Genomic DNA, 27,683 nt, shown 5'->3' with positions numbered 1-27,683 from the left:
ATTATATAATTAGTACAGTTATATAAAAATACACACAAATCAAGGTTAAAATTTTACAAAGAATGTAGAATAAAGATTGGAATATCTGCTAAATAGTATGTTTTTGTCTTTTTTTCTAATCGGAAACTACTAAAAAACTTAAAATACTGTATTATAATTTATATAGTAGACTCTCTCAACAACAGAATACAGTATCAGAGTTACTGGAAAATCAAACATTATTAGGAGAGTTGAGAGTTTAATTTGAGTTGTGTTTTCAACTATCTTAACTAAAATAAAATGACTAAAAGTAAATTATGTTTAATCACAATTCTTCAGGACGGACACTTGCACACTACACTATCAAACTAGTGCCCAAATATGGTAGTGATATATGATATCATTATGTACATATTTGGGCATATCACATTTTGTTTTCACATAAAGTTTGATAGTGTAGACAGAGCTTAAGGCATTTCTGATTTTACATATTTCTGACAACCAATGTTCCATGCATGACGGAAAATTTTTTTTGGAAATAGACATACTTAATACTGCTTAAAAATGCTTACTCCACAGCGTGCTAAAACAAATGGATTGCAGCCGTTAGACAGTATTATGCCTAGCGACAAGAAACATCCTTCTGTATCGTATCTGATGATAGTAACCATAATCCTCTAAATAATCTCTCACTATCAACAGTATTACATGGATAGAAGATGGCTGTCGGGATATTGCAACATATTTTTTCGTTAGACTTCAAACCGGTCACGTAACTTGTATGAATTGCTACAACTATTGCTAGGTATTAAAATTTACGCTTTATTTTGCAATGAAAAGTGGTTTGGACTGACCGGCATTACTTCACCGTGACCTAAAGATCCAGAAGAAGTCTGATGTCGTCTATTCTGGTGCGCTGTCGTTCTTCTGCAGTCTGCTTCTTGCCAAAAGCACCTGCCATCAGATTGCGCTTCTTCTCTTGCAGGTCCATCATACGTTCCTCAACCGAATCCTTCACAATAAACTAAAAATTAAAAAGTCAATTTTTATGATGGCTAAAATGGCTTTTGAATTTCTGATCTCTCTCGCTCTGTCTACTCTATCAAACTTGATGTGACAAAAATATGTGATGTGCCCATATATGGACATGATGACTTTTGTTGTCAAACTAGTTTGAGTAGACAGAGCGTAAGGAAAGGATTGTTATGATGTCTAAAATGGCGTTTAATGCCACAAATTAAAAGGATTCTGAATCTCTCTAGATTAGTTTTAACAGAATTCAACTTTCAATTATATTAAATTAAAAATATTACATACCTTGGTGATAATAACATCTTTGGTTTGACCCAAGCGATGACATCGGTCAAAGCATTGCTCTTCAGCTGCTGGATTCCAAGCCTAGAAGAATAGTTTAAAATCAAAATAAATGTGTGATAGGCAAAACAAAATCAAGGTGCGAATTAGCTGATCTCAATGATTTCATGTTCTATATAACTACAATAGCATAATTTGCACCTATTTTAATTTGATTGGATATTTAATTCTACTACGTAAAAATGAAAATATATCTGCATTAAGGGCAATTTAAGAGCAGCAATGGTAATAAAAATAAAGAATCTATGTAATTCGGGCGGTTTTCCGCTGAGGATAGATACAGATTCTACATGGGGCAAGCTATGCGTTTCTGCTTACAGTTACCACTTTTCTGTTTAAATTGGCCTTAAGTAGGGCTTTGATTTGATTTCAGACTTTGTAATTTGTCAAAATATTTCTGGGATCTCTTTCGCTGTACTTACAGGATCAAGTAAAAAGACTCGTGAAGCGGAGACGAGATTGACGCCAACGCCACCAGCTTTTAATGACAGTAGACAGACGGTTGGCGTGTCGGGCCCTTGTTTCATAAACTCCGATATCGCCTCTGTTCGTTTCTTCATATTCATACGTCCATCAAAGCAAACAAACTTTATTCCAATGTCACTGAATACCAAACAAAAATATTTGTTTTCAAATAATAGCAAAAATACAACATAAAATTTTAATTATGACATTTAGAAATAAATGATTCTGAAATGCATATTAATTAACTGAATTACCTTAGTGGTTTCTGAACAAGATCTAGTAGTGAGGTGAACTGAGACACGACAAGACTTTTAATGGTTGGATCGTCACGCTGTAACTGGATTAGATGTTGCATCATGGCGTCAACCTATAAATTAAACAAAGTGATTTTTAAACTTATCTGCATGAAGATAACAATGATTTAAAACTATCCAGTATTTTTCTATTGCAATAAATTATCAAATACATTTTTTTTCAGGTTTCTCGAGTTTTACATCATTAGCAATGACTTTCATCTAGTTGTCTGCTTTAACCTTTTATTACTATTTAATAAAATTATCATTTATCATACTTTTTGTAAAAGGGGTTAAACTTGACAAGAAAAATCTTTTTCTGTAACCTGTTCTGTTTTCTGTATTGTAAAAGTTAAAATGAATAACTTCTTTGTATTTCAACCAATGACATTGTACTTTCTATTAATTTCCTTTGATGAATCTATGCCAAATTTCAGTTTGATTTGTTTCCCCTAGAAAACATGTTTTACCCTGGATACTACAATATGACCTCTAACCTTTGCGCTTGATTGCCATGGACCAGCCAATGGCGTAGGTGGTTCAACTTTATCCTCGTTTGGGACTTCCACGAGATCTTTATCTTTCACGTCTGCTCGACATAGAGGGCAGGCTGCTTGCTCCTAAGAAGAATACAGATACATTATTATCAAATTATAGTATTAACAAAAAAAAGTGGTATTACCCTTAAATAAGAAAATGTTAAATTTTAAGTACAAGAATTTTCTTTCGCCCAAGTGTGATTGGTGAATAGTCACAGAGACTTAATTCGAGTGAAAAACACAATATATAAAACAAAACAGATATAAAGTTACCTGGTCCTTTCTGATCACCTCCTCAATGCAAGGCCTACAGAAGACATGAGCACAAGCCGTGATGACAGGCAGTTTGAGAGAGTCTAGGCAGACACAACACTCCTAAACAAAGTACAGGGTTAGACAATAATGATACAGACCCATACATTTTGACATTCACTTTTGATATTGTGTTCATAAGAGTAGTTATTCTGACTTTTTGGCAAATTTATGAAGTATTATCATTAAAGATGTATTGTCCCCCAAAAACATGAAAAACGAAGATTAATAAAATCAGACTTTGAATAGAAAAAAAATCAAAATTTATGTTTTCACTTATAAAATGACAAAATAAATGGTTAAATTCAACCAAAACCCATTGCTTTAAGTAACAGTTTTTTCAGGTAAATAATTTACCTGACCTAGGTCGGTCGTCAGCCCTCGCAAATCAAAAGCCTCCTTAACTTACCTCATCACCTCCCTGGCTAAGAACATTAAGTAACTTCTCAACTAGTTTCTTTTTGGCTTCATCTGTGACGACTACATTTGATTCAGCCTCCTTAGCTCCCTGTGCAATTAGTGCTAATATTGAAGACAAGGTAAAAAACTTTTAAATGACAGGCTTAGGACTGTTGCAGTCAGCAGACACGATACTGTTGGGTGTTTATTGTCGCTTGACATAATACCGTACTCCTCTCGCAAATTTTAGTAGTGATTGTGATTCACTCACGATTTTGACCTACAGTTTACAAACTATCAAGTGCTCACAGTGAGGCTTAACAGAACAATGTTATCTTTCTTCCAAGTAGCCTAACCTCAAATAAGACATGTACTCACCTTCTATCTCAGCTTTAGCTCTTGCTCGATTGCAGAGTGCTGGATGACAGCAAAGTTGACGTAACCTCAACAAGATCGACAAAACGTCGCCATAGTGATGCAACAGAGTACCAGCTCTGAAATATCTGTCAACAAAATTGAAATCAAATAAGTCCCTTAGACACATTCTATCAATTGTATTTAAATACTTATTAAGCTCTGTCTACATTATCAAACTATTTTGACAAAAAAAGTGCCCATATATGGTAGTGAATTTCCATATATGGTAGTGACATTGTGTTCATGTATGGGCACATCACATTTTTTTTGTCACATAAAGTTTGATAGTGTAGACAGAGCTTTAAATAAAATATCTATAGAACCACTTTCCAAAATAAAAGTTGAATTGAATGAATACTAACCGGCCTATGGCTAGACGACCTTCCTTAGCCATGGTTTCATACACTTTCCTTTCTTCTTCAGACAGCTCCACTGATTGGACGTAAACATTTCTTTCTGGCAATTCAACCAATGGCTTACCATCTATCTTCTGGGTTTTGGTTCGTCGTAGCGCAATGGCTCTCATCAGAGCTTGAACTCGTCTACAAATTAATTACATTTTTATTATATTTAATAGTAATATTCAATATACTGAACATTTTTAAAAAGTGCTGCAGAGGACCAGGGTATAGTCACAGTTTTATTTAGCCAGACACACTTTTAATGCACTTATTTCTTATTAATTTGTTAAACACTCCTCAATAAACGAAAAAAAACACAAATATATTATAAAATACACTATATTTGTATTTATAATTCAATAAACAGAGATCGTATCAATATCTGTAAAATGAAAACTGGAAATGGTAGTACCTCTATGCTTAACTCAACTACATTTTAGGCCTTGTCTTGTTAAAATTATAGGTGTGCTACAAATTGCACTCCTCAATACATTCAGGGGTGATGTAGGTGTGCTGTTTGTATTTTGGTGTGTAGAAGTTTGCCAAATTTAATGTGTAAATCACACTCATCAAGGGCACCTCAAAAGAAAAGGTCTGGCATTTCATATAAGTTTAAAGCATTCTCATATTTACCCAAGTGCCGCCTTGTTGCCTTCAGCTATTGGTCGAGAAATCACTCGTTTCCACCACTGCTGGTCCGAGCAGAACGGTTCTAGTTTTAGAAATACGGTAAGAGACCAGAGATCACGCATGGAGTTCTGTATAGGGGTTCCTACAAAGGACGAAAAGTTTGAATAAAGTGTGAATCCTGTTTATCATGCTATTTTAAGGCTACATTCATACCGAGTCAAAATTCTTAAACGTTGTGCTTTTGATCACACACATACAGAATTCAGAATAAGTTAGTGTAATCTGTTTGGTAAAAAAGTGTGTGGAATAACAATAAAAAAGTTTTTTTTTAAGATTTTTTTTCTTGTCACAACGGAATCTGATCTTATTAAACTTTATGTGACAAAAAAAAAATGATGTGACCATGGACACAATGACATATCATATTTGGGTACATCCATCTTTTTTTCACAAACTAGTTTGCTCAAGATGTTACAAGAAACAGATGTCGAATTAAACTTACCCGTCAAAATCCATCGACGTTCACTCTTGAGAGCAATTGCTGCTTTACTCTGCATTGTCGAAGGGTTGCGAATCATGTGACCTTCATCCAAGACTATTCTCAGCCACTGAGTTTTGTGCAAGACACTTTTCTCCTGAAAAAATAGTTTAATATTGTAAATTTTAACAGTAAGGAAGCACAATTTTCTGTTAAGATCTGTCTACCCTATCAAACTAGTATGACAAAAAAAGTGTGATGTGCCCAAATATGGTAGTGATATGATATCATCATGTACCATATATGGGTGAATCTTATTTATGTTATCACATAAAGTTTGATAGTGTAGACAGAGCTTTATAACTAACTTAACTGTATAATATTTTCCAGATATATTTGTGCCCTATTAGCAGTTATGATTGTACTATTCTATATTCTAGACAACAAAAAAGTGTAATGTGTCCAAATATGGTAGTAATGTGACATCGTGTCCATATATGGGTACGTCACATATTCTGATAATGAATAAACAATAACAAATCTTACCCCATTTGCTTTAAAATCCATTGCCAATGTATTGTAGGTTGTTATCACGATGTCTTTAGACGTCAGCACTTTAGGATCACGTACACGATCTGGTCCATAATACAAGTACACTCTTATGTCCACATGAGGATGCACATGGTCTTTGAGTTGCTGTAACCAGTTACTCATCACCGACAGAGGGCAGACAATGAGAGTTGCTCTTGGACCTCTTGTGTATGTTCTGCTGGGGGCTTTGTGAGAGAGCTGTATTGCTGGGAGGTCATCATCATCATCATCATCTTCTTCGTCACTGAGAACAATGGTTGATTTTTTCAATACATCAGGACTGCCAGAGGAGGTAGCCACATCGGAGGTTCTCCATTCCTGAATTAAGATAGGTGCTGGTGTAAAAACTTTATTGACGCTGGCGCCACTTGCACAAGACACACCAGTAGACAATCTTGATGCAGGTTTCATCTTTGTTTGTTCTGATGGAAGACTTGGTAAAGGAGGGAGATCATTCATAACAGTCTTTGTACCAGGAGCACCGTCGTTTACTGAAGGCACTTTTATATTCTCAAACGAAAGCCATGGTACAAGAGCAAGATTACCATCATGAGAACTCTTACTATTACCAACAGAAGTGCCATTCAGTTGAGTGACATTGGTTGTTCCCGAAACAGAAGTACCATTAGCTTCAACGACATCGCTTGTTTCCGGGACAGTAGTGTCATTAGCTGGAATGGCATCGGTTATATTGAGAACAGAAGTGCCATTTGCTGTAGAGGAATTTGAAACAACAGATGACGTTTGCCGCAATGTCTTCTCAGAATTACAAGATTTTAAGGGTGAAATTACAACAAGGTCAACTTGAGAAGAGGTTGTACCATTAACTGAAGCTTGTGTGGAATTGGACATTGATGGCAGCGATTCCGGCTCAGTAATCAATACTTCTGGAAGATCATCTAAAATGAAAATTAAGTACTATTAACCGCTAAAAACAAAAAGTAATGATTATTTTAAAAAGATCATTTAAAATACTGATAAATAAACGATAATAAATAGTTTATTGTAAATAGTAATTGTAAATAATGCTTTTTAGGAAGAATTTGTGTATAATACACTGAATACACAGAGCTTGAAAAAGAACTGAATTTGAAATATTTAATTTACATGTTTAACTATGACAGACAAAATGTAACAAATAATTTACTAAATCTGGTACTGGTTCAGGTAACATCATAGAGACATCTGGTAGCCATTGACATAAAAGTTGGCATTTAGATTAAGGCTACTGATGTAGTCACATCTAGCAAGTTAACTTGTTTGCACAACAAATGGCCAAATTGTAAATAATCTGCATTTACATTATATATTATTTTCATTATATTTTTTAAAAATCATTGTACTATATTATTATTGGTTATTATCATGTTTATTGACTGATTGAATCAAGTTCCCAAGAAGTAAACGTAAAAATCTTCCAATAGTCTTTATACAAACAAGATGAAACTTAACTACTAAGACAAGATAAGTAAAAGACAAAATGTCATTACCATATGTGTTGGGCAGTACCACATCATCCCAATGGTTTTCTACCATATCCATCTCAAACACCTCCTCTTCTTTTTCATTGTGTTCAACGTTAACTTCTGATTTTATCTCTTCTTGCACAGAAGTATTTGTTTTACCTGAAATATAGAAAGAATAAGAGATAGTAGTGATATGACATCATTATGTCCATATATGGGCACATCACATAAAGTTTGATAGTGTAGATAGAGTTTTAAAGAATACTTACATTTTTTGTTTTGTGAAACTATGCTGGAAATCATAGCCTCATCCTCGCTACCACTGTACACATACTTAGCAGGTTTCCTAATAGTTCTGAAAAAAACACAAAATAGCATATTAGTAGTCTTATTGAATTTGCTTTTAGGATCTTAAAATAAAAATAATAGTGGTGTACACAAACTTTTCTGTTGATAAAATATTCCATAAAGACAACAATCAGCAAAGAACAAAACCCAGATATATATGCCCAGATTACAAAAAAAAAATTACAATATTTTTAAGACTGACCATAGAATGGAAGTACAGCAAATCTCATCTAAAGAAAAAAGTGTGATGTGCCCAAATATGGTAGCGATATGCTTAAATATGGTAGTGATATGACATCACCATGTCCCTATATGGGCACATCACATTTTTTTGTCACATAAAATTGGATAGTGTAGACAGAGCTTTAGAAGCATACCAACCTTCTTGGTCGTCTACCAGATTCAATGTTTTCTTCAACGTTTGCAACATCTTTCATGTTTTTCTGAAACAACAAAGTAGGTGGTTATGTGGGTAATGGCATTTAAATGACATTTAAATATAGTAACCCTAAGCACACTATGAACTATTATGAACTTGTTTACTATCATCACATATTGTATTTTAACTCACCTTGTCCTTTTTGCCGGCTTTCCTCTTTCTTGTAGCTCTCTTCCCTTTCCCTCCTTTTCCTGATTTAGGTTGATACTCCTCCTCCTCCTCCTCTTTCTTCCCTTCCTCTCTCTTCACTTCTATTTTTATCTCTTGTTCCATCTTCACCTCTGTTTTGATGTCTATTTCCACCTTTACATCTGATTTCACGTCCTCTAGTTTTGATTTCGTCTTCACCTCAAAGACTGGTTTCTCAAATACTGTATCCACTTTTCCATTTTTCCTTTTACTTGACATACTACCTACCTCCTATGAATATAAAGCAGATTTTGTTGTAAAACTACACTAAAACACCAGTTTGATGTGGTATGGTACTCATGCTGTAAGTGAGAAGTCGCAGGTTCAAATCCTAACAGACATTTTTATACAATAATATTGGAACTTTTGTTAATAAGCTTTGCTTGATACTACAAGTCATTTTTCATAATTTGTGTTATTTATAATTTATAGTAAAACCTCTAAGGGGGAAACTTTGAGGACCCAACAAAGTGTTCCCTTAATAGAATTATCTCATACGAGTTCAAAAATATATTTCACCTTGTTGTTTTTAAACAGAAAAGTGTTCCCTTAGAGTGGTGTCCAATAAAAGTGTATTTACTGTATATATATACAGTTGAATGCAAAATTTGTTACTGTACCTTGGGAGGCGGCAACCCTTCCACAGGGACAGCTAACGGCTTCCCATTGCAAAAGTTTGTCATGATAAGTGCTATGACCTCAAGAGTTTTACCAAGGCCCATGTCGTCTGCTAGAATGCCGCCATTAATGCTTGGCGGCCGCACTGTTGTTTGGTAGTTTGTAGCGATGTTGATGTAGTTTCCTTTCCTCTCTTTCCACAATGGTGGCAGGGTGTTGGAGTTCTCCTGGTTCACCATCCACTGCAAAGCACGCTTCTGATGTGGGTACAGTTTGGTCATAATGGCCTAAACAATGAAAATAGTAAATAGAATATTTATAGGCATTCATAGAAGAAATTCTAAACCGCCCTATGATATACTGAAAATTAAATGAAAAAATAAATAAATGAAAAAAAGGGAAAATTTATTGATTTAGAAACGATAAAAAATGACGGAATCGTTGAGAAAAAACCACCCCAATCGAGATTCGAACTCGGAACCTTCAGCTTAATGATATGCAGATATCACACTTGCAAAAACCGTATCACAATCAAATCTGAATGATTATATACATGCTGATGATTTGTCATAAAATGAAACAAAATATTATTTTGAATTAATCTGAAAAAACAGTATTATTTTTAAAATAATTTAAATAATTATTATTACATCAAAACATATATGATAAAATTAACAAGACAAGCAACAAAACAAACAACATCAACACTATGTAAATATGTTACTCTACCTTGGCTGGCTCCATACAAGATGTTTTATCGTGTTCCTTCATTGAGTCAAAAATACTATCCAATTCATTTTTCATCTACAGTAGAAGTAAGAAAATTAGGATAAAATGTCAATATAATTCAATAATTATATTAATTTTAATTCTACTTTATTTTTGTATAATTTCAGGGGAAAAAAAGAAAAAAGTTCTTTTATCTGACATGTATTTGGGGACCATAAGAAATGATGGCGTCTTCTCCCGGGAATTTGGAATAGGCTTACCACAGAACTACACTAAAACACACTACACCAGTTTGTGGCACTGTGGTTTGGCACTCGAGAGTAACAAGTGAGAAGTATCAGGTTCGAATTCTACCATAGGCATTTTTTTATACAATTCACTTTTTCATAATTACAGTAAAACCTTCAGGCCCCAACCAAAAAAGTATCTCAGGATTATAAAACATGGAGGCAGTTCATCTCAAAATCATTGTGTCGAAAACAGTCCAACAATCGTATTAGGAATATGGACATTAAAAAGTAACAATATATTACCTCTGCCTGAGTCAAGAGCTGTGGGGTATAACTAGATGACCTAGGTTGGTAACCACTAACCACACCGGAAGATGAGGCAGTGGCGGTTGACATGGCTCCACCAGGATATTGAAACTGAATATTATGTCTGGATAGAGCACTCGCAACTGAATTCTGTCTTTCGGGTTTTCCCCACAGGGTGAGGTTCACTGGCATTGAATATTGATTATTCTTCCCCGACGGGACAATGCTAAACAAAAAAATAAAGACATCCATGACATCAATTTAAGCTCTGTCTACACTATCAAACTAGTTTGACAAAAAAGTGTCATGTACCCAAATATGGTAGCGATATGTTTAAATATGGTAGTGATATGACATCATGTCCATATATGGGCAAATGAAATTTTGTTGTCACATAAAATTTGATAGTGTAGAGCTTTAAATGACGCTTGTAAGCCCTCATAATAGACTCAAAGATATTAATTATATCATACAGTTCCACACATAAAAAACATATGAATGTAATAAGGTAAAATTTTATAAAACACATCACAATACACCTACCCTTCAACACGTGCTAACTTGTTGTCCACTATATAAGACATTGCAGCAGCTAAATGTCGATTTAGATGGCCAACCTTTTGCTTACTAACATTGTCGACACGTACTGCATTTCTGTCGTATGGATTGTTAGGTTCTCGTACCAAGCCGACCATTTCAAAATTATTAACCTGTAAAAAACAAGAACAACAATGCAGAAATTCAATTAATAAGCTGCTGTAGTGTTTTAATTTTAACTCAAAAATTCTCTTTAAAATAAAATTTAATGACAAAAAAGATTGAAATTTCGGAACAATCATGGAACCATTCTGAAGAACAAATGAGTAATATTTAAAAATTAGAAAAAAAACATAGCAAAGCTTATAAGAATTATTAACTGTGATTATTCAATACCGTGCCATTGTAGTACTGAATTCCAACAATGTTGCCTTTGATGGTCGCCAACAGTTTCTGATTATCAGAGCTGTCATCTAGGTCATCATCAATATATGGATCATCGCCAATTAAGGCATCAACACTAAGCAGAGACCTCTCCAGCAAGTCTAGACCAGGAACACTTGGCAGGGTCCAAGAGCTGCTGTTTCTCCAGCTGTTTGATGATTTCTTTTTCTTCTGTGGCCAATCTTCCTTCCACCCGTTGTGACGACGTTGACGCCAAGGCATGATGAGTAAAACTTGAATTCAAAAGAAATTTATAATGAAAAAATGTTTTACATTTTACTGAATTTATGCAAGCATTTAATCTAACTTTAGGAAGGGTGAAGTTATTTGTCCAACAATAGAGGGTGTGTTGTTTATTTCCTGTATACTGCTGGACTTCATTGTTTAAATGCTTCAGGATTCAATTAAGTTCTATTGTTATGCTAATTATGTGATGATAATCAAATAAACAACATTGTTGAAAGTCATTAAAGTATTCAGAATTGTGTACAGTATTAGGCATTGTTGTTAAAACATGAAAATTGATAACATAAATTAAACAAAAATGTTGATGGTTGAAATACTAGTCTGAGATAGAGAAAAGATTTTATTATATTGTATTAATTATTATTATTATTCTTCTTATTAAATTCCAATGTTATGGAGTGTATAAATAATATAAAATATTGTTACACCATGGTTACACCTATAATTATGCACTAGAAATAATGATACTGCGCAGCCTAATCTTATAATGTGTGTACAGTAATTGGAATTTAAACAAGAAATATTTCTTACAAAAAACGCCGCGTAACTTTTTGACTGGACAGTTGTAAGAACAGTCTTCATTAATCTAATACAGTAGGTCGGCCAATCAAAACGCAAGTGAACAATTGGGACCTTACTTGTGATTTATGTCATTGGCCTGTTAGCACAGTCGTTTCTTTCTAGAATTAAACGCACAAACTTGTATTGGGAATAATAATGTATGTTTATGTGGTTATTACTATCGCATTTAGGTATTGATAATAATAATAATATGGCTTTTGAATATATAATTACTGTCTGTAGAATAACATTTATACATTTTCGGTTCGCGATGAAAAGTTATATGAATGGATTTGTAATATAGGTATTTATAATAATAGTATATGGGTTGTATTATTGCTAAGCTATCACCAAATCGCGTTATAACATTATTTCTCAGGGTTTTTTGCACCATTGATCAATACCAAACGCGTATCGGTATTATAGTTTTTAATGAATCATTACATTAATAAAAAATACCCAATTAAATCAATCGCGTCAGTCCAATTCGGATTTATGTTTCGTTCTGTGTCTACACTGTCCCAACTAGTTTAACAAAAAAAGTGTGATGTGCCCAAATATGGTAGTGATATGCCCGAATATCGTAGTGATATGACATCGTCATGTCTATATAATGGGCACATCATATTTAGTTTGATAGTATAGACAGAGCTTAAGGATTATATTTAAAAAATGTTTTCTTACATTTTGAAAAAAAGTATTTATTTGTTTATAAGCCCAATTTTCCAGTCTTAATTTTACATTTTGAAAAAAAAGTATTTTATCTGTTGATAAGCCCAATTGTGCAGTCTTATTTTACATTTTGAACGAAAGTATTTATTTGTTGATAAGCCCAATTTTGCAGTCTTATTTTACATTTTAAACGAAAGTATTTATTTGTTGATAAGCCGAATTTTCTAGTTTAATAATATTAATGACCCCTTCCACAGTGCTTATACCATATACATTTTACATTGATATTGACCGTGGGTTCTTTACGCCTCTGATGCATTTGTTTTTATTGTACCTTTTTAATAAATTATTATATGTTTAGGCCTAATCACACCCAATTTAATGAAACGGTCAGATTCTGATTTCAATTGAACGAAAGTAGTACTGTATTTATTATTCATTGATAAGCCAAGGGTCCCATGGCGTTAGCCGATATCTTGAGCATTTGACTCATGTGTCAACCTGTAACACAAATCATTCTTCAAAATCTAAAGAAAGAACCTCACACACGTCTTTTTTGTGAGTGATACACTATGGATATGCCCACGGAAATAATATGTGGACATTGCAAACAATCATAGGCCTACAGTAACAAACATAACATGGCTAATAAGCATAACATTCAGACTGGTTTGTTTTCTAGTGGATTTTTATTTACTTTATCATGTAGAATAAAACTAGTAACAGAGGCTATATTAATAATTATACTGATTATCCTTGATGTTATCGCGTCTAATAATAAAATATTTTGTTGTTGATAAGCCCAATAATTTTTCAGCCTTGATTTTACATTTGAAAGAAAGTATTTATTTGTTGATAAGCCCAATTTTCCAGTCTTAATTTTACATTTTGAAAAAAAAGTATTTTATCTGTTGATAGCCCAATTGTGCAGTCTTATTTTACATTTTGAATGAAAGTATTTATTTGTTGATAAGCCCAATTTTGCAGTCTTATTTTACATTTTAAACGAAAGTATTTATTTGTTGATAAGCCGAATTTTCCAGTTTAATAATAATGACCCCTTCCACAGTGCTTATACCATATACATTTTACATTGATATTGACCGTGGGTTCTTTACGCCTCTGATGCATTTGTTTTTATTGTACCTTTTTAATAAATTATTATATGTTTAGGCCTAATCACACCCAATTTAATGAAACGGTCAGATTCTGATTTCAATTGAACGAAAGTAGTACTGTATTTATTATTCATTGATAAGCCAAGGGTCCCATGGCGTTAGCCGATATCTTGAGCATTTGACTCATGTGTCAACCTGTAACACAAATCATTCTTCAAAATCTAAAGAAAGAACCTCACACGTCTTTTTTGTGAGTGATACACTATGGATATGCCCACGGAAATAATATGTGGACATTGCAAACAATCATAGGCCTACAGTAACAAACATAACATGGCTAATAAGCATAACATTCAGACTGGTTTGTTTTCTAGTGGATTTTTATTTACTTTATCATGTAGAATAAAACTAGTAACAGAGGCTATATTAATAATTATACTGATTATCTTTGATGTTATCGCGTCTAATAATAAAATATTTTGTTGTTGATAAGCCCAATTTTTCAGCCTTGATTTTACATTTGAAAGAAAGTATTTATTTGTTAATAAGCCCAATTTTGCAGTCTTAATAATGACCCTTCCACAGTGCATTTTACATGATATTGACCGAGGGTTTTCACGCCTCTATAGCCACTGATCAATACCATAATTAATGTACTTTTTTAAATGAATATTGAAATGTTTCAACATACCCAATTCAAAAAACGGTCCGTTTTCGAGTTCAATCTTTTGATTAGAGAGGTTGGAGTTTCATTTTGAACGAAAGTATTTATTTGATTGATAAGCCAAATTTTTAGTCCTAATGATTTGAGATTCAACGGGTTTTGCTTTCAATTGTATAATTATATAATTATATATATATATAAATCAGGAAGTTGTTATTACTAATAACAACTCCCTGTATAAATATAATATTAAGTATAATTATGAATTCACCAACACTTTCAGGCCCAATAACAATGACCCCGGGCCCGAGTTTTTGTAGACCTGACTTCCATGCAAAGCCACATGTTAAGGAATATGAATCTCTTTATGATTTTAATATGGTTCGAAATGATATTACACAACAACGATTAGACAGCAACTGTGCAAGAGTCCAACTAATAAAATCGGAATGATCAATTAATTGAACATTTACAGCATAAGGCCCATACACTAGGACGATAACGATCGACGATAAATAGACAAATGTGCATTTTTAATACATAAACCAAAAGAAATATAAACAATTCCTTTGATGAAAATTATATTTTCACACGTCCAATAATATCGTTCCAATACAGCGATTTTATTGTTTTTATTTATCATGACGTCATTCGATTGGAATTTGAAAACATTATTTTTATCAAAGACAGCATAAATGATTATCCTATAGGTCTAGAACGAAAACCTTTCTAATTTCTTTTGGTTTATGTAAAAAAAATACATGCTATATATTTATCGTCCGTCGTTATCGTCATAGTGTAATTGGGCCTTTATACAAAAAAAATAAATTGATTACGAAGTTACATGTCATTTTCACCTATCACCAAAAAACTAACCTTTTCAACACTAATTAATTGTTACGAAGCCAATTTATATTATATTTCATTAAAACTGAACTTTACGGTAAATGAAGAGTAAGTATCAGTTAATATGAATAATATAACTAGTAGGTCTATGAACTTGCGTCCAGACACAGAACTGTGACATTACTATCATAAATGTTGAAACCACTTATAAAACCTGTTTTTAAAGAAAATATAATTGTGTTAGCAGAAGGCTAATAAACAAATAGATAATGTACAAACCTTTTTCTGGATTAATTAATGGAGCAGGCGTTAATAATAATCTGCTGCTGCTACCTAGATTGATTGTTCACCTTCTGACGATAATTGATTGGACCCCCCCCCCCCCACGGCATCTGATAACCAAAAAAAAAATTTACCAGGACTGTTTCAATGATTTAATATCTGACGGCGTATTATTATAACATTGGCCTAGATTGACAGTCAAAAGAAAGTCATTGTAAAAAAAATACCTCCCTTTATGTTGACCGAGCCAAAATAAAGTGTTGACCATTATCGAATGATTATTTGACAGTGACTTATTATAATACCGGCCTGGTTGACAGCAAAAACGAAGTTATTATTTATTGAACAAGATTTTACAGATTTCCGTCTACATCTCAATAATACTGTATTATCAGCAAAGGCTTTCATATAGACTCTCTTCTCCCAGACGTTTTTTGGGTCCAGCAGCTACCTATAAATTATAGTCGAGTTTCCAAATTCACAAAACTGTCAGCCTTAGATACTAAAGCTACCGCTATTGAAACAGCTTATTAATGAATGTGTCCTCCTGGGACATAGCTGGCTAGAGCCGCGGCGCGAAAAAAGTATTGCAAGGCCCACTTTTCTTCTTTTCCTCATGGTGGAGGACACAATGCATAAAAGTGGGATACTCAAATTACACAAGCAAGGTCACGAAGAATGTATGTAGGGTAGGCATTATTGCCCGGATGAAAAGTATTTCTCTCAACAAGTCACTGCAACAGTGTCATATAGTCATACAGATACATAATAAAATAGCAGATGTCATGAGATGAGATGTCGGATCTGGCTAAAATCATTTAACCACACAACCATCAGGCATCCATTGGAATTTCCAATCAATCATATCGTCCCTCGGCGGCGGCGGGGAGAGGAATTACGATCATCTCGGTCGCGTTTCATTTCGGTCGCGTGTCAATTAAGGTCAATTTTCAACAATATCGATCGTGGTGTATGGCGCGTCAATTATGTATAAAGCATACGAAAATGGATGCTATTGTAGGATTGAGACTTAACTGTCCGATTTAACTCTCTTTCAGCACTCGGTACGTGTAGCAGTTCGAATTTATAAACCTGTTTGCATTTGTAACGATTTTTATCTATATTTTAAGGACACAACAAGTAGCTTACGAAGACGACTCCTATATGTTAATAATTATGAATGAGTAAATTGGGAATATTTGTTTGGTGCCAGTTAAAATCAGTGAGAGACTTTACTGAGCTTTTTTATACACTATATTGCACTGATTGAAAGATATTATTACGATTATGTATGTAATGTAACATTTTTTAAAAGCATAATGCATTGATGTGTCGCATTATGTCTCGTGCTATTGAATTAGAATGAAACCATATTGTCTGTTGACAACGAGGACCAACAGCGACCTTGAGGGGTATCACAACAGGTGTCTCCAAAACAGAGACCTCGAAAACAGAGACCCGAGACCCAGGGTCCCTGTTTTCGAGAAAATCTCGAAAACAGAGACCCCTACTAAAACGTCTCAATATTACGTAATATAGGGGGTCTCTGTTTTCGAGTTTTTCTCGAAAACAGAGACCCCACTAAAACGTCTCAATGTCAATATTACGTTATATAGGGGGTCTCTGTTTTCGAGAAAAACTCGAAAACAGAGACCCCCACTAAAACGTCTCATTATATTGGGGGTCTCTTTTTTCGAGATTTCCCGAGACCCCCTAATATAATCCCTGTTGATTAAGAGTGTTGCAAATACCCACCAAGCTTGGTCATAAATTATTAACACCCAACTTTTATCGCAAAAACCGTGAATTTATGTTTATTTATTTATCAATTTTTTTTTTTTTTTATTCATTTCTTTTTTAAGGCTCGCCCAACACAATATATTTGTCTTTATCCTCCAGTCTGTCTCAAAGTCTGACCTCATATCATTTTGTTATTGCATTGTACGTTATTATCTTTTATGCTTGTAAATAAATGTACGTTACGAAACTAATGTCAGCTTTTTAAATAATCTCCCGCTTTTTAGCTTCTATATATTTATACATCTTACTTCTAGGACGTCGACCTTGTATTCCAAAATGACAGTCTTTTTACACGCGTTCAAGAATTCATCAATCTCTTCTTATCGTTGCGGCTTGTTCTTTGATCGGCATATCAGTTACCGTTTATTACTGATACGTCATTCTCGAGACGTTTTAGTGGGGACTCCACCCCCACTAAAATGTCTAAATAATACATTATATAGGGGGTCTCTGTTTTCGAGTTTTTCTCGAAAATAGAGACCCCCTATATAATGTAATAATGAGACGCTTTAGTGGGGGTCTCTGTTAAACAGAGACCCCCTATATAACGTATTATTTAGAAGTTTTAGTGGGGGTCTCTATTTTCGAGAAAATCTCGAAAACAGAGACCCCCTATATTACGTAATATTGAGACGTTTTAGTGGGGGTCTCTGTTTTCGAGATTTCCTTGAAAACAGAGACCCTGGGTCTCGGGTCTCTGTTTTCGAGACACCCGTATCACAACAGACTGAATCGAAAAGGACGACGTGGTAAGAAAATTAATTTTCAATTATAATATTATGTATTATGTTGTTAACTTGCTCATGATAATTATAGTACGTTATTTTTGTTATTTCAGCAAAACTTCAACTCTACCTCTTAATCGGGCTGCTGCATGAAGAGAGTCAGAATGTTCACATCACAATGGAATTAGTTCATCGCGAAGATGTTGACCGGCTTCAGCGACAAGCTTACCGACGTGCAACTAGAACGCTCTTACGCCTCTGGGACGAGTATCGCGCAGGCCAACAATCAGAGAGATCGCTCCTTACGCTGATCGCGCGTTATATCAAATGATGTTCGCGATTTGTAGATGAGATAGATGTAAATATTGCTAATAAATAAAATATTAAATACATAGATAAATAAAATAACGTTTGTAGATGTAAATAAAAAGGTTTCAATTTGAATGATGAATGTAAACATTTGTATATGCGTTTTTATTTAAAAAATAAAAGGATTGAATTGAAAAACAGTGTGAAACGAGTTTGTTTTGCATTACATTAACGTATCTATGTTTTGTTTTTAAATATATGTAAATATTTGTGTATATGTTTTTGTTTTAAAAATAAAAAGATTGAATGATCATTGACAAAAGTGTAAAGTGAGTTTGTATGTTATTTTTCCCGTCAGAAAGAAATAGAATATTTACAAAATATATCAAAATATAATGCTTATAAAAACATTTAAAAAAAAGTTAAATATTAATAACATACTGTTTTTACAATATTTATTTAAATATAATGATTATTATATAAAATCATTTTTAAATAAACACCTAAAAAATAATAGAACTACACTTCGATCTTTAATTAGAGCTTACAGTGTACAGTACTGCATTGAGCGGCGTTCCATAGAAATCGCCGGAAGTTCGATTTACCGGAAGCGCGACCGAAATGAAACGCGACCGAGATGATCCGATACCCGGGGAGAGAGGTCACATTATTGTCAGAACACTTTAGAACCCAATAATTCTTTTAAAAAGAGACATTAATTAAATAGTATTCAAACCTACTCGCGTAACAACTAAACGAATAAAAAATAACAACTACTTACCACTGGAAGAACAACTTAGACTTTCAGAGGGTAAATGCTTTGTTTTCTTTTTACGAACAGCAGCAGCAGCATGCAGCTAGCAGCAGCAGCAAGCAGTGTCTGGTTTTTTCTCGCGCGCCTCCAATTTAAAGGTCAGACGTGACGACACGCGCAGCGGTTGTTTACCAGATCGTTGGTGGCGCTATATCAATCACATACATTTTTTTTCCATCGTCACTCTGTGTGTACTCACGAAACGTAGGCCACTGGCCTACAAAATTTCCGTTTTTATTCTTATTCAGGCAAAAAATCCAGTTGTATAGAGTGTGGGCTATTAATATTACTTACTAGTAAAATTTAAATATAAAATCTGTTAGTGAATTTACTAGCGTAAATAGATTTATAGGTAGGCCCTAGGCCTAGGCTAGTAGGTAGGCTAGGCTAGCTAGCTAGGTAGGGTAGGCTTACTAAGTACTACAGGCCTAGGCCTACTACTACTAGTAACTGGCCTAGGCCTAACCTACTTCTAGCACTAGGCTAGTAGTAGCTAGGCCTAGGCTACTTACGGAAGGCAGGTGCGACACGGTGTCTGATCATTTCGGCCGCCGGTTATGGAATTGCCAAATTCATGAAACGCCAAAAAGGACAAAATATGTATTGTTTATTTTGGCCACCAGAGCAGAATTGTAATTATTCTTGAATATGTATGATTGATTGGCGGCCGAAATGCACTGTGACCTGCGACACCACACTGTCACGGTCCCACTGCCACTCGCTGAGCAATAGTACTAAATAGTAGGCTAGAGTCGCAGAGAGGCCTGTTTCAGTGCTGCTTGCAGTGTTTCTGTTCAATTAATATTTCATTATTTATTTTTATATAGGAATAGGACAACAACAGATCCTTTTCTTTCTATTCGAGGACAACTCGTGCATGATGTCCAAGGTGCTTGTTTGTACATTTTTATTTGTATGGTGTATCCTTTTTAATTCCAACATAGGCCTACACAAGTTGGAGGATAAAAATACTGTAACTTGTTTTGTTTAACATAACCATAATTCTATATCTAAGGAAAGTTGTTGGCCTTTAATATACTTGGTATTGCATTGACATTTTATTCCAAGATGATATACAAAGGGATGGAATACAAAATATTAATATATTCTCATTTGGTTCTTTTCTACAGTTTTTAAGTCGTGCACGTTTAATAGCCTATTTGCCTGGTCTTAAAACTCTTCGTTCAACTGTGTTATGTCAAAGGTCATTTTCTAATTCTGTTCTACAAAAACAATGCAATGAAGAAGAAAGAAAAACGAATGGTAGAGTACATTAATAAATACAATTAAAAGTTATAAAGATTTGCATCTTTTTTAACATTCAATTACATCAAATGATCCTGAAGTTTACATTCACAACACAAATGTTCTTGTTTTACACAGAGGGAATTGATTGGCCAGACACAAAGTTAGGTCCTCTTTCCGAACATGATAAGCGTTTCTCATTACCAGGAAATGTTGGCGTAGTAACGCAACTTAAACAACAACCGCAACCAATAGCTGCCTCACCTGACCAAACAACATATGATGTTCTATATAAACCTCTACGACACGACCGACATGCTGCTGTGTTTGCTCAGTTCGTCAATGCTGTTTCTGAAGTAAACCAGTTCAATTAATTACCTTTTTATTTATTCATTCATTATTTATTCATAATTTCCATTTATAAAAATATAATTTATATTATATATATATATTTAGATTTCCTCATCTTTATCGTTTCAAATTAATTAATTAATTTTCAGTATAAAAAATGACAATGCTGTGGTGGGTATCAGTGGCTGGATCTCAATATACAATTTACATTACAATACAAGTAAATAGCACAAGTTGAACCTTTAAAACATAATGTGGGTCGAGCCTTGCAAATTGAATGATCACCCAGAAATCCTAACATTCATTATAACTAGGGATTTGGCAGGTAACAGGAACAGAATGTACAGTAATAACAAAAACCAATTTAATGTTACATTCTCCTTCACAGAATATCAACGCACCGCTCAACTAAGCAGCTGTTGAGTACAAAAGTCATTCTATGTATGCTCAGAAAAATAATTAGCAGAATGACTATTGTACTCAATAGCTGTGTTGTCTCAAAACTATTGGATATTATACATTTAAGTTTACAGTTCTATAAATAATGAATGTTTTATTCCATATGATCTTATTTTTTCTGAAGAGTGAAGAATCTGCAGAAGAGTTTATGAAAGAAGCTTACAAAAATCCAAAGAATATTTTAGAAATGATTGCACAAGATTGCCCACCTTCTTTAGTAAAAGGTACTAAAATTAAAAATACTCACCATTATGATTTATTAAACTCTGTCGACAATACCAAAATTTATGTGCCAACAAAATGAAATGTGCCCATATGGACATGATGATGTCATATCACTACCATATTTGGGCACATCACACTCTGTCTACACTATCAAACTAGTTTGGTAAAAAAAGTGTGATCTGTGCCTAAATATGGTAGTGATATGATATGGGCACATACATTTTTCTGATAGTGTGGGCAGAGCTTTTGGCTATAAAATGAATGAATTGCTGAACTTTCACTTATATTCTTCCTAATATTTTATTAGGATTTAGTGAATTATTCCCAGATGTTGACTTATCTAAAGGACACGTCACAATTCTGACACTCTGTCAGAAAACAAACAGCGACATGTCTGGTTGGAGTTCAGAAGTAGAAGTTGAAAGAGAAGAGTTGTTAGAAAACGTAAGTTATTAACCAGTCTGCATCGTGTTCACAAATCTTGTATCAACGGTCAATCTTCTCTTAACAATTTCCACGTAACAATTACCATAAACAGTCCAGCGTCTTGTAACAATTACCATTAACGGTCAAGCGTCTTGTAACATTTGCCACTAACAGTCAAGCTTCCACATAACTTCACACTGATGCTTGCCCTGGAAAAACACTGACTTAGTGCGAGAACATCATTTTGAGAACCCATCGTATTCTGAAATTGACATCACTTCTTTCTCCTTTTAGTTTATCACTAGCGCTGTGGAGATCTGTAAATCGTTAACAAAGGCAGGGTTCTGGGCGGATTTTATTGACCCTTCGTCTGGTCAAGCGGTGAGTATTTCTTGCATCACAATCCATTTTGCAGTTCTGTCATTGTAACATAATGTAGACAATATCTATTACACTTGCTGCTATGTAGAAACAGGGAAAAAAATCACTCTTCAATAGATTATTAGAAAAAAAAAATTAAAATGGTGGAGATTTTCAGGTACTATATACACACTACTGTGTATTCATGAATAGGAGTATCAACAGTACACTTGCTTTGTTATGTTGTGGAAAACCTATATGTTTAAAATTTACTGAAACTAAAATTCTTTTTTCTCTCTAGTTTGTAGGCGCAAGCAACCCAAACACAACACTATTTGAAACTGATGAACGTTTTAGAAAACTAGGCTTTGAAATTGAGGACCTTGGATGCTGCAAATGTGTGCGACACAGAGACTGGGGTACGCATATATTTGTGGGAACGCTATTTACAAATGCACCCCCGGACTGTGATGAGATGAAGGAGATAATGTTTAATGGAATGGAATAGGAAGTTTTAGTTCAAGTATTTTATTTAATTTATTTTAAAATTTGATCAGACAGTACTGTTCTCAGCTATTTATTATGATCAATTGAATACTGCGATATTAAAGATGTATTGTCCCTCAAAAACATGAAAAATAAAGATGGGTATAATCAGTCTCTGAATAGGCCATTGCAGTTTTAATCAAGTTATTAACTTCTGTAGAAAAAACACCACAAACATAATTACTGTATTTCACTGATAAAAAAAAAAAAGGTTAAATTTATCCAAAAACTTAGAAAATTTGACTATTTATTTTCAGGTGAATTGCTTATTCAACAAAAATTTTAAACATGTTTTTTTTTCAGGGGAAAGTATATCTTTAGCAGTGTCCTATGTTCCATAGTTTATTAAAATGCTTTATGGAAAATTGGAAACAATGTGTTTTTATGTTTGTGATTGGAAAGTAGTAATTATAATAATATATACAGTATTTATAAATACTGTATTATATATCTAGTATTGTTTTCGGTAACTACCAAACTGGGTGTCAGTAGTGTTCTGATGAACTACTAGTACAAAGGTGCAGAGAATTAAAAATTGAAGGGAATTGAACTAAAACTGTCAGACATTACATATAATCTTAAATCCGACTCGATTTAATTAGTAATGTAAATTTATTAATTTTACAAGAGTACAGAAATGCTTTAAGGTCCTATAAAGCGACAATTTCCCATACTTTGGTCATGATACCATTGTGCTTTAAGCCTCTATTCTATCAAACTTAAAAACAGTAGTACAAGTTTAAGCGTGGTTACCCAATGACGCAACGTAAAATCAAACCTGCTTGTTGCGCATCAACGTTGCCGTTGACATGGTTCAACCCACGTACTTGGCTACGCTCTGTACTATGTGATTTCCTACTGATTTGATTTCCCGTAGCGATTTTTGCAGCACTGCTGCGTCGATGATTCCCACTTGTGACTACGCAATACAGCACTTTGAGTCGCTATGCCGTTGCGTTCTAGTGGGAACCACGCTTTATAGTAATAACATTAACAGCACCAAGCTAAAAAAAAAGCATCTCAACTATTTTAAATTATATAATAGAAGACTATAAAAATATTTTTTTAATATCTATTATGTGAAAATATTGCACAAATACAGCATATGACTATTATTCTATGAAAATATACCTGAATTAGAGATAATGGACCTGAATTTAGAGAAAGTATCGTTTATCACGGCCTAACCTAAACTGTCAATAGAGTACTTAACATACGGAAGCTAGATACCACACAGTTCAAGTATAATATAATAGAACTTACAAATATATAAGTCCATTACAAAACCATAATAGAATGGCACTGTGCTGAGTACACAAGACTTGCCTGGCTATTAAACTTCGGTAAAATTGATTATTGGTTTGTCCAGGTGTATCATTTTAAATAATACACCACCTGTATTTTATTCAACATATACCGTATATCCTTTGGTATAATCCCACCCACCTAGAACACGAAATTGGGCCAACGCTGGTTCAGAAAAAAAAATGATTGGTAAGCATTTCTTGTAAAAACTCATCTGGCTAAAGAGAGGCCTACATCCATACCAAAAGTCAATACTGGACAATTATACCAAACGGGATATCCTGTTTGTGAAATCAGACATAAAGTAGGGTGGGATTAGACCTGAAGTGGGAATTTATACCCGAGGATACGGTATATAAAAATACCAAACCATTTTTTTGGGTAAAAATGTATTTAAAGAGAATCCCATAGTTTAATATTAAAAATCAATCTAAATCCTAGACTGAAAAAATGAATGGACTGAAAACCCAGCACCTCAGCAATCTTAAAATTAGCTTTACTTACAAATAGTCTTATAATGCATAGCATTTATAAATATTATCATTACTTAAATATTAGCTGCTCAGTGCTCAAATAACTTATTGCTTTTTGAAATAGTTAATTCAGTTACAACTTACGACCTCTCTATCAATTCTTCATCTTTTTCTATTTTTTTCTCTCCTGTTTTTCATTTTATTTCTTTCCCTTTTCAATCTTCTCTTCTTTCTCTCGTTTCTTTTCTAAATAAGCTGGATATTTTTCACAGTGTTTCTTCATATCGGCAATGAAATTTGGAACACCAGTCTGTAGGAAATATATACGTAACATAAATATTAATTTAATTTTTAGATGTTAATTTATTTTAATTAGTTAATTTACTTGATATTAGAGCCAACACAATTTTCTATTGGCTCTTAAGCTCTGTCCACACTATCAAACATTATGTGACAAACTTAAGCTCTGTCCACACTATCAAACATTATGTGACAAAAAAATATGTGCCCATATATAAACATGATGTCATACCACTACCATATTTGGGCATGTATTTGTCAAACTAGTTTGATGGGCATATGTTTGTCAAACTAGTTTGATAGTGTAGACAGAGCTTAAGCGTTGTAATTATTTTCTCTGACTATGGTTGTCTATTTCTTACTCAATATGAAACCTTGAATGAACAATATAAATAAGATAAGTTTACCTTAGCTGCCCAGTTTATTAACCATGTCGGTAACATGCCTTTTGGGTTGTCATAATAATGCATGAAAGCTAAAATAAATGAAACAATCACCCAGAATATTAGTAATTGATTATAGAAATGCCATTTATATAAATAAATAATAATAAACCTTTATAAAAAGCTGTTTATATCTAAAAACCAAAAAGAATTATTGAAAAAGGTGAAATACATACTGCAAGAACCAAATGGTTGAGAAACGCTGAGAATTTCCTTATAATATGTACTTTATTTTTACCTCAACCAGAATTCCAAGAGGTCGTGTTTGTTTCTGTCTATATTTTGTTAGTTAGTAATAGCAGGATTACTCAAAAAGTTATTGCCCAATTTTCACAAGATTTTAAAGGATGGTTTAATAGCTGTAGGCAGCTCTCTTAGTGCCCTCCTAGTTTCCTATTGTAAACACATGATGTACCACAAACATGACTGACTTTACTAGTGTGTATTCACAATGAAAAACTGCAAAAAATAAACAATATCACAAAAATCTAATTATAAAAATAATATAAAATACCTTTTGTGCCTGAACCGCCGTCTGTTGTCATCGTCATAGATTGTTGGAAGTCGTCTACTCTGATTGTTCGTGATTTTGTTGGTATACTCTCAAAGAGCGAACTTTTACCCAGAACCACCCAGACGTGCCGCCCATCATCTAAATCAAACTCTTTCATTTCTCGCACAAATACATACTGAGTTAAGTGTTAAGAACAAATTATGTAATTACTAATACTGTACAATGTTCATTTTTAACTTCATAAGTTAAACTAAAAAAAAAAACTTATGTCAAAGGTCATACTGTACATCAACATCATTGAAGCATCCCTGGATAAAAATAACTCATGTATTCTGAAAATGTTTTATTTGTTTTAAATTAAAAATTATAAAAAGGATACATCTCTATTAGACATTGGAAATGGAAAATTGACATTCCAATAAATGCCTGTCTTTTCTTTCTCGTTAAATTCATGTAATTCTGAAATAAATAAAATAGAGGAAAAAAAAAATTATAACAAACAGTTCAAAAATAAAAATACATTAAAAAATGTGTAAAATGTGTGAATCAAAGAAAAAAAAATCACAGAAATCATATTGAAAACCATCATATAGTTGAACACACAATTGTCGTATTTGCTTGGGAACTTTCGTTGTCAACGTAAAGATTCGTTGAGTACTTTTTGTATTCGAATTGTAAATTTGTGCTCAACAGAAAGTCATTCGAATAGAAAACGTTGACAAAGAAAACAATCTCAACGCTCAAAATACTCCGTTAAATAAGTACTTAATGGAAAAACTACTCAACGATCCACTCGAATATGACAAGTGTACAGTATTGCAAAACAAGACAATCTCAGTACCATGACGACGTCTATCAAGTGAGTGTACCTTTAGCATAAGTATCCCATTGTTTTCTATACTCCAAATCAGTATAAACTTTTGCACATATGTCTGGCGAGATACCTTCAAGTACACCGAATATCTTGTATTCGTAAAGTCCAGATGACTGAAAAAGACATAAAATAAAAGCATGCAATATATTAATATTAATAAGATTTACATATTTAAAAACAATTAATTATTTATGAATGGCAAATTACTAGTCTATAAAAAAAAAGTTGCTACCAATAAATGTATATCAAAAGTGGGACGTTTCGACCTAAAAATGGGCTGCTTGTGTCCAGCTGAAAATGATCCTGACACTACTGACAGTCTGAGTAGAGGAGTAGAGACTAGAGTAGGCCTAGCCTAGCTAGGCCTACACAGAACAACATCCAAAATGATCGCTAACCTCTCTGTATTTTCGATATATCGTTACATCCATTGCTTCGACAAAAAACTCATAGTCTTCTACTATTGGGTTGTCTAATTCTTTACAAGCATCTTCGAATTCTTGGCATTCAAACATTCTTCTGAAAATTAAAAGGTCTCTCGCTCCCCTTCTCTCCGTCTCTAATATAAAAAAGAGCATAGGCCTATAAAAAATGTAATCAACTACATCAATTTTGCGGTATGACTCGGTTTGTATAGGTTAATGGCAACTCATTTTATAGTTTTAATGGATCCACCTTCCCAGAGTACGCATATCAAAACAAATATGGCTGCGCCCATCAAGAACAAAATGAAAATTACTTAGGTCTGAATGACACTAAATGATCGAATTAAATAAATAATTGTTTACCTTGTTGTTACCATAACTATATTATTTCGGAAATATGTTATTTATCTGTTATATAGATGATCGAATAATCACTCCAATTGATCAAAATATTATCGATCGACAATTGGGAATTGAGTAGCTTAGTCAAATCAACACCGTTGAGAGCAGTGTTTA

General features: G+C 33.6%; 3 protein-coding genes across 6 annotated transcripts; 1 reads left to right on the top strand and 2 right to left on the bottom strand.

The window, feature by feature from the left end:
- Window positions 1-26: 26 nt before the first annotated feature.
- On the bottom strand, window positions 27-19,296 carry LOC140048864 (helicase-like transcription factor). Of its 2 annotated transcripts, none has more exons than XM_072093667.1 (22): window positions 19,189-19,296; window positions 11,137-11,417; window positions 10,747-10,913; window positions 10,201-10,429; window positions 9,668-9,742; window positions 8,941-9,225; window positions 8,264-8,551; window positions 8,074-8,135; window positions 7,614-7,699; window positions 7,369-7,503; window positions 5,834-6,777; window positions 5,312-5,444; window positions 4,813-4,951; window positions 4,141-4,320; window positions 3,740-3,864; window positions 3,372-3,484; window positions 2,924-3,025; window positions 2,609-2,731; window positions 2,073-2,185; window positions 1,776-1,956; window positions 1,297-1,377; window positions 27-1,003 (listed from the first exon to the last, which is right to left on the bottom strand). In XM_072093667.1, the coding sequence occupies exons 2-22, from the start codon at window positions 11,404-11,406 to the stop codon at window positions 854-856; spliced, it is 3,981 nt and encodes a 1,326-aa protein (XP_071949768.1). In that variant the 5' UTR covers window positions 11,407-11,417; window positions 19,189-19,296; the 3' UTR covers window positions 27-853. The 2 variants fall into 2 exon arrangements, with proteins under 2 accessions (XP_071949768.1, XP_071949769.1); XM_072093668.1 differs by lacking the exon at window positions 19,189-19,296 and adding an exon at window positions 11,962-11,976.
- A 92-nt stretch (window positions 19,297-19,388) lies between these two features.
- Window positions 19,389-23,141, top strand: LOC140048870 (cobalamin trafficking protein CblD-like). 3 transcript variants are annotated; one of them, XM_072093674.1, is made up of 8 exons: window positions 19,389-19,491; window positions 20,049-20,110; window positions 20,352-20,484; window positions 20,605-20,822; window positions 21,401-21,500; window positions 21,809-21,945; window positions 22,222-22,308; window positions 22,589-23,141. In XM_072093674.1, exons 2-8 carry the CDS (start codon window positions 20,099-20,101, stop codon window positions 22,793-22,795), a joined length of 894 nt encoding a protein of 297 aa, XP_071949775.1. In that variant the 5' UTR covers window positions 19,389-19,491; window positions 20,049-20,098; the 3' UTR covers window positions 22,796-23,141. The 3 variants fall into 3 exon arrangements, with proteins under 3 accessions (XP_071949775.1, XP_071949776.1, XP_071949774.1); XM_072093675.1 differs by having other exon boundaries at window positions 19,430-19,469; XM_072093673.1 differs by lacking the exon at window positions 19,389-19,491 and adding an exon at window positions 19,521-19,539.
- An 89-nt stretch (window positions 23,142-23,230) lies between these two features.
- LOC140048871 (phosphatidylcholine transfer protein-like) lies at window positions 23,231-27,664 on the bottom strand. The gene is made up of 6 exons (XM_072093676.1): window positions 27,141-27,664; window positions 26,738-26,855; window positions 26,248-26,327; window positions 25,869-26,043; window positions 25,319-25,386; window positions 23,231-24,921 (listed from the first exon to the last, which is right to left on the bottom strand). Exons 1-6 carry the CDS (start codon window positions 27,318-27,320, stop codon window positions 24,811-24,813), a joined length of 732 nt encoding a protein of 243 aa, XP_071949777.1. The 5' UTR covers window positions 27,321-27,664; the 3' UTR covers window positions 23,231-24,810.
- Between the last annotated feature and the right edge of the window lie 19 nt (window positions 27,665-27,683).

The sequence above is a fragment of the Antedon mediterranea genome, chromosome 5, assembly GCF_964355755.1.
Source record: "Antedon mediterranea chromosome 5, ecAntMedi1.1, whole genome shotgun sequence".
Classification (NCBI taxonomy): domain Eukaryota; kingdom Metazoa; phylum Echinodermata; class Crinoidea; order Comatulida; family Antedonidae; genus Antedon; species Antedon mediterranea.
Note: the sequence above shows the minus strand (reverse complement) of the source record. Positions and strands in the feature narration are given on the sequence as shown.

Excerpts from the sequence above, each read along its gene's own strand:
- LOC140048864 (XM_072093667.1), bottom strand. The coding sequence starts at position 11,406 with ATGCCTTGGCGTCAACGTCGTCACAACGGGTGGAAGGAAGATTGGCCA. Across the intron at positions 7,700-8,073 it reads TCTGGTAGACGACCAAGAAG|AACTATTAGGAAACCTGCTA; the intron begins GTTGGTATGCTT and ends TGTTTTTTTCAG. Across the intron at positions 3,485-3,739 it reads AGCTAAAGCTGAGATAGAAG|CACTAATTGCACAGGGAGCT; the intron begins GTGAGTACATGT and ends CTTCAATATTAG.
- LOC140048871 (XM_072093676.1), bottom strand. The coding sequence starts at position 27,320 with ATGCTCTTTTTTATATTAGAGACGGAGAGAAGGGGAGCGAGAGACCTT. Across the intron at positions 26,856-27,140 it reads TATATCGAAAATACAGAGAG|TCATCTGGACTTTACGAATA; the intron begins GTTAGCGATCAT and ends TGTCTTTTTCAG. Across the intron at positions 26,328-26,737 it reads ATGGGATACTTATGCTAAAG|AATTACATGAATTTAACGAG; the intron begins GTACACTCACTT and ends TATTTATTTCAG.
- LOC140048870 (XM_072093674.1), top strand. Across the intron at positions 20,485-20,604 it reads AGAAGAAAGAAAAACGAATG|AGGGAATTGATTGGCCAGAC; the intron begins GTAGAGTACATT and ends TGTTTTACACAG. Across the intron at positions 22,309-22,588 it reads ACCCTTCGTCTGGTCAAGCG|TTTGTAGGCGCAAGCAACCC; the intron begins GTGAGTATTTCT and ends TTTTCTCTCTAG.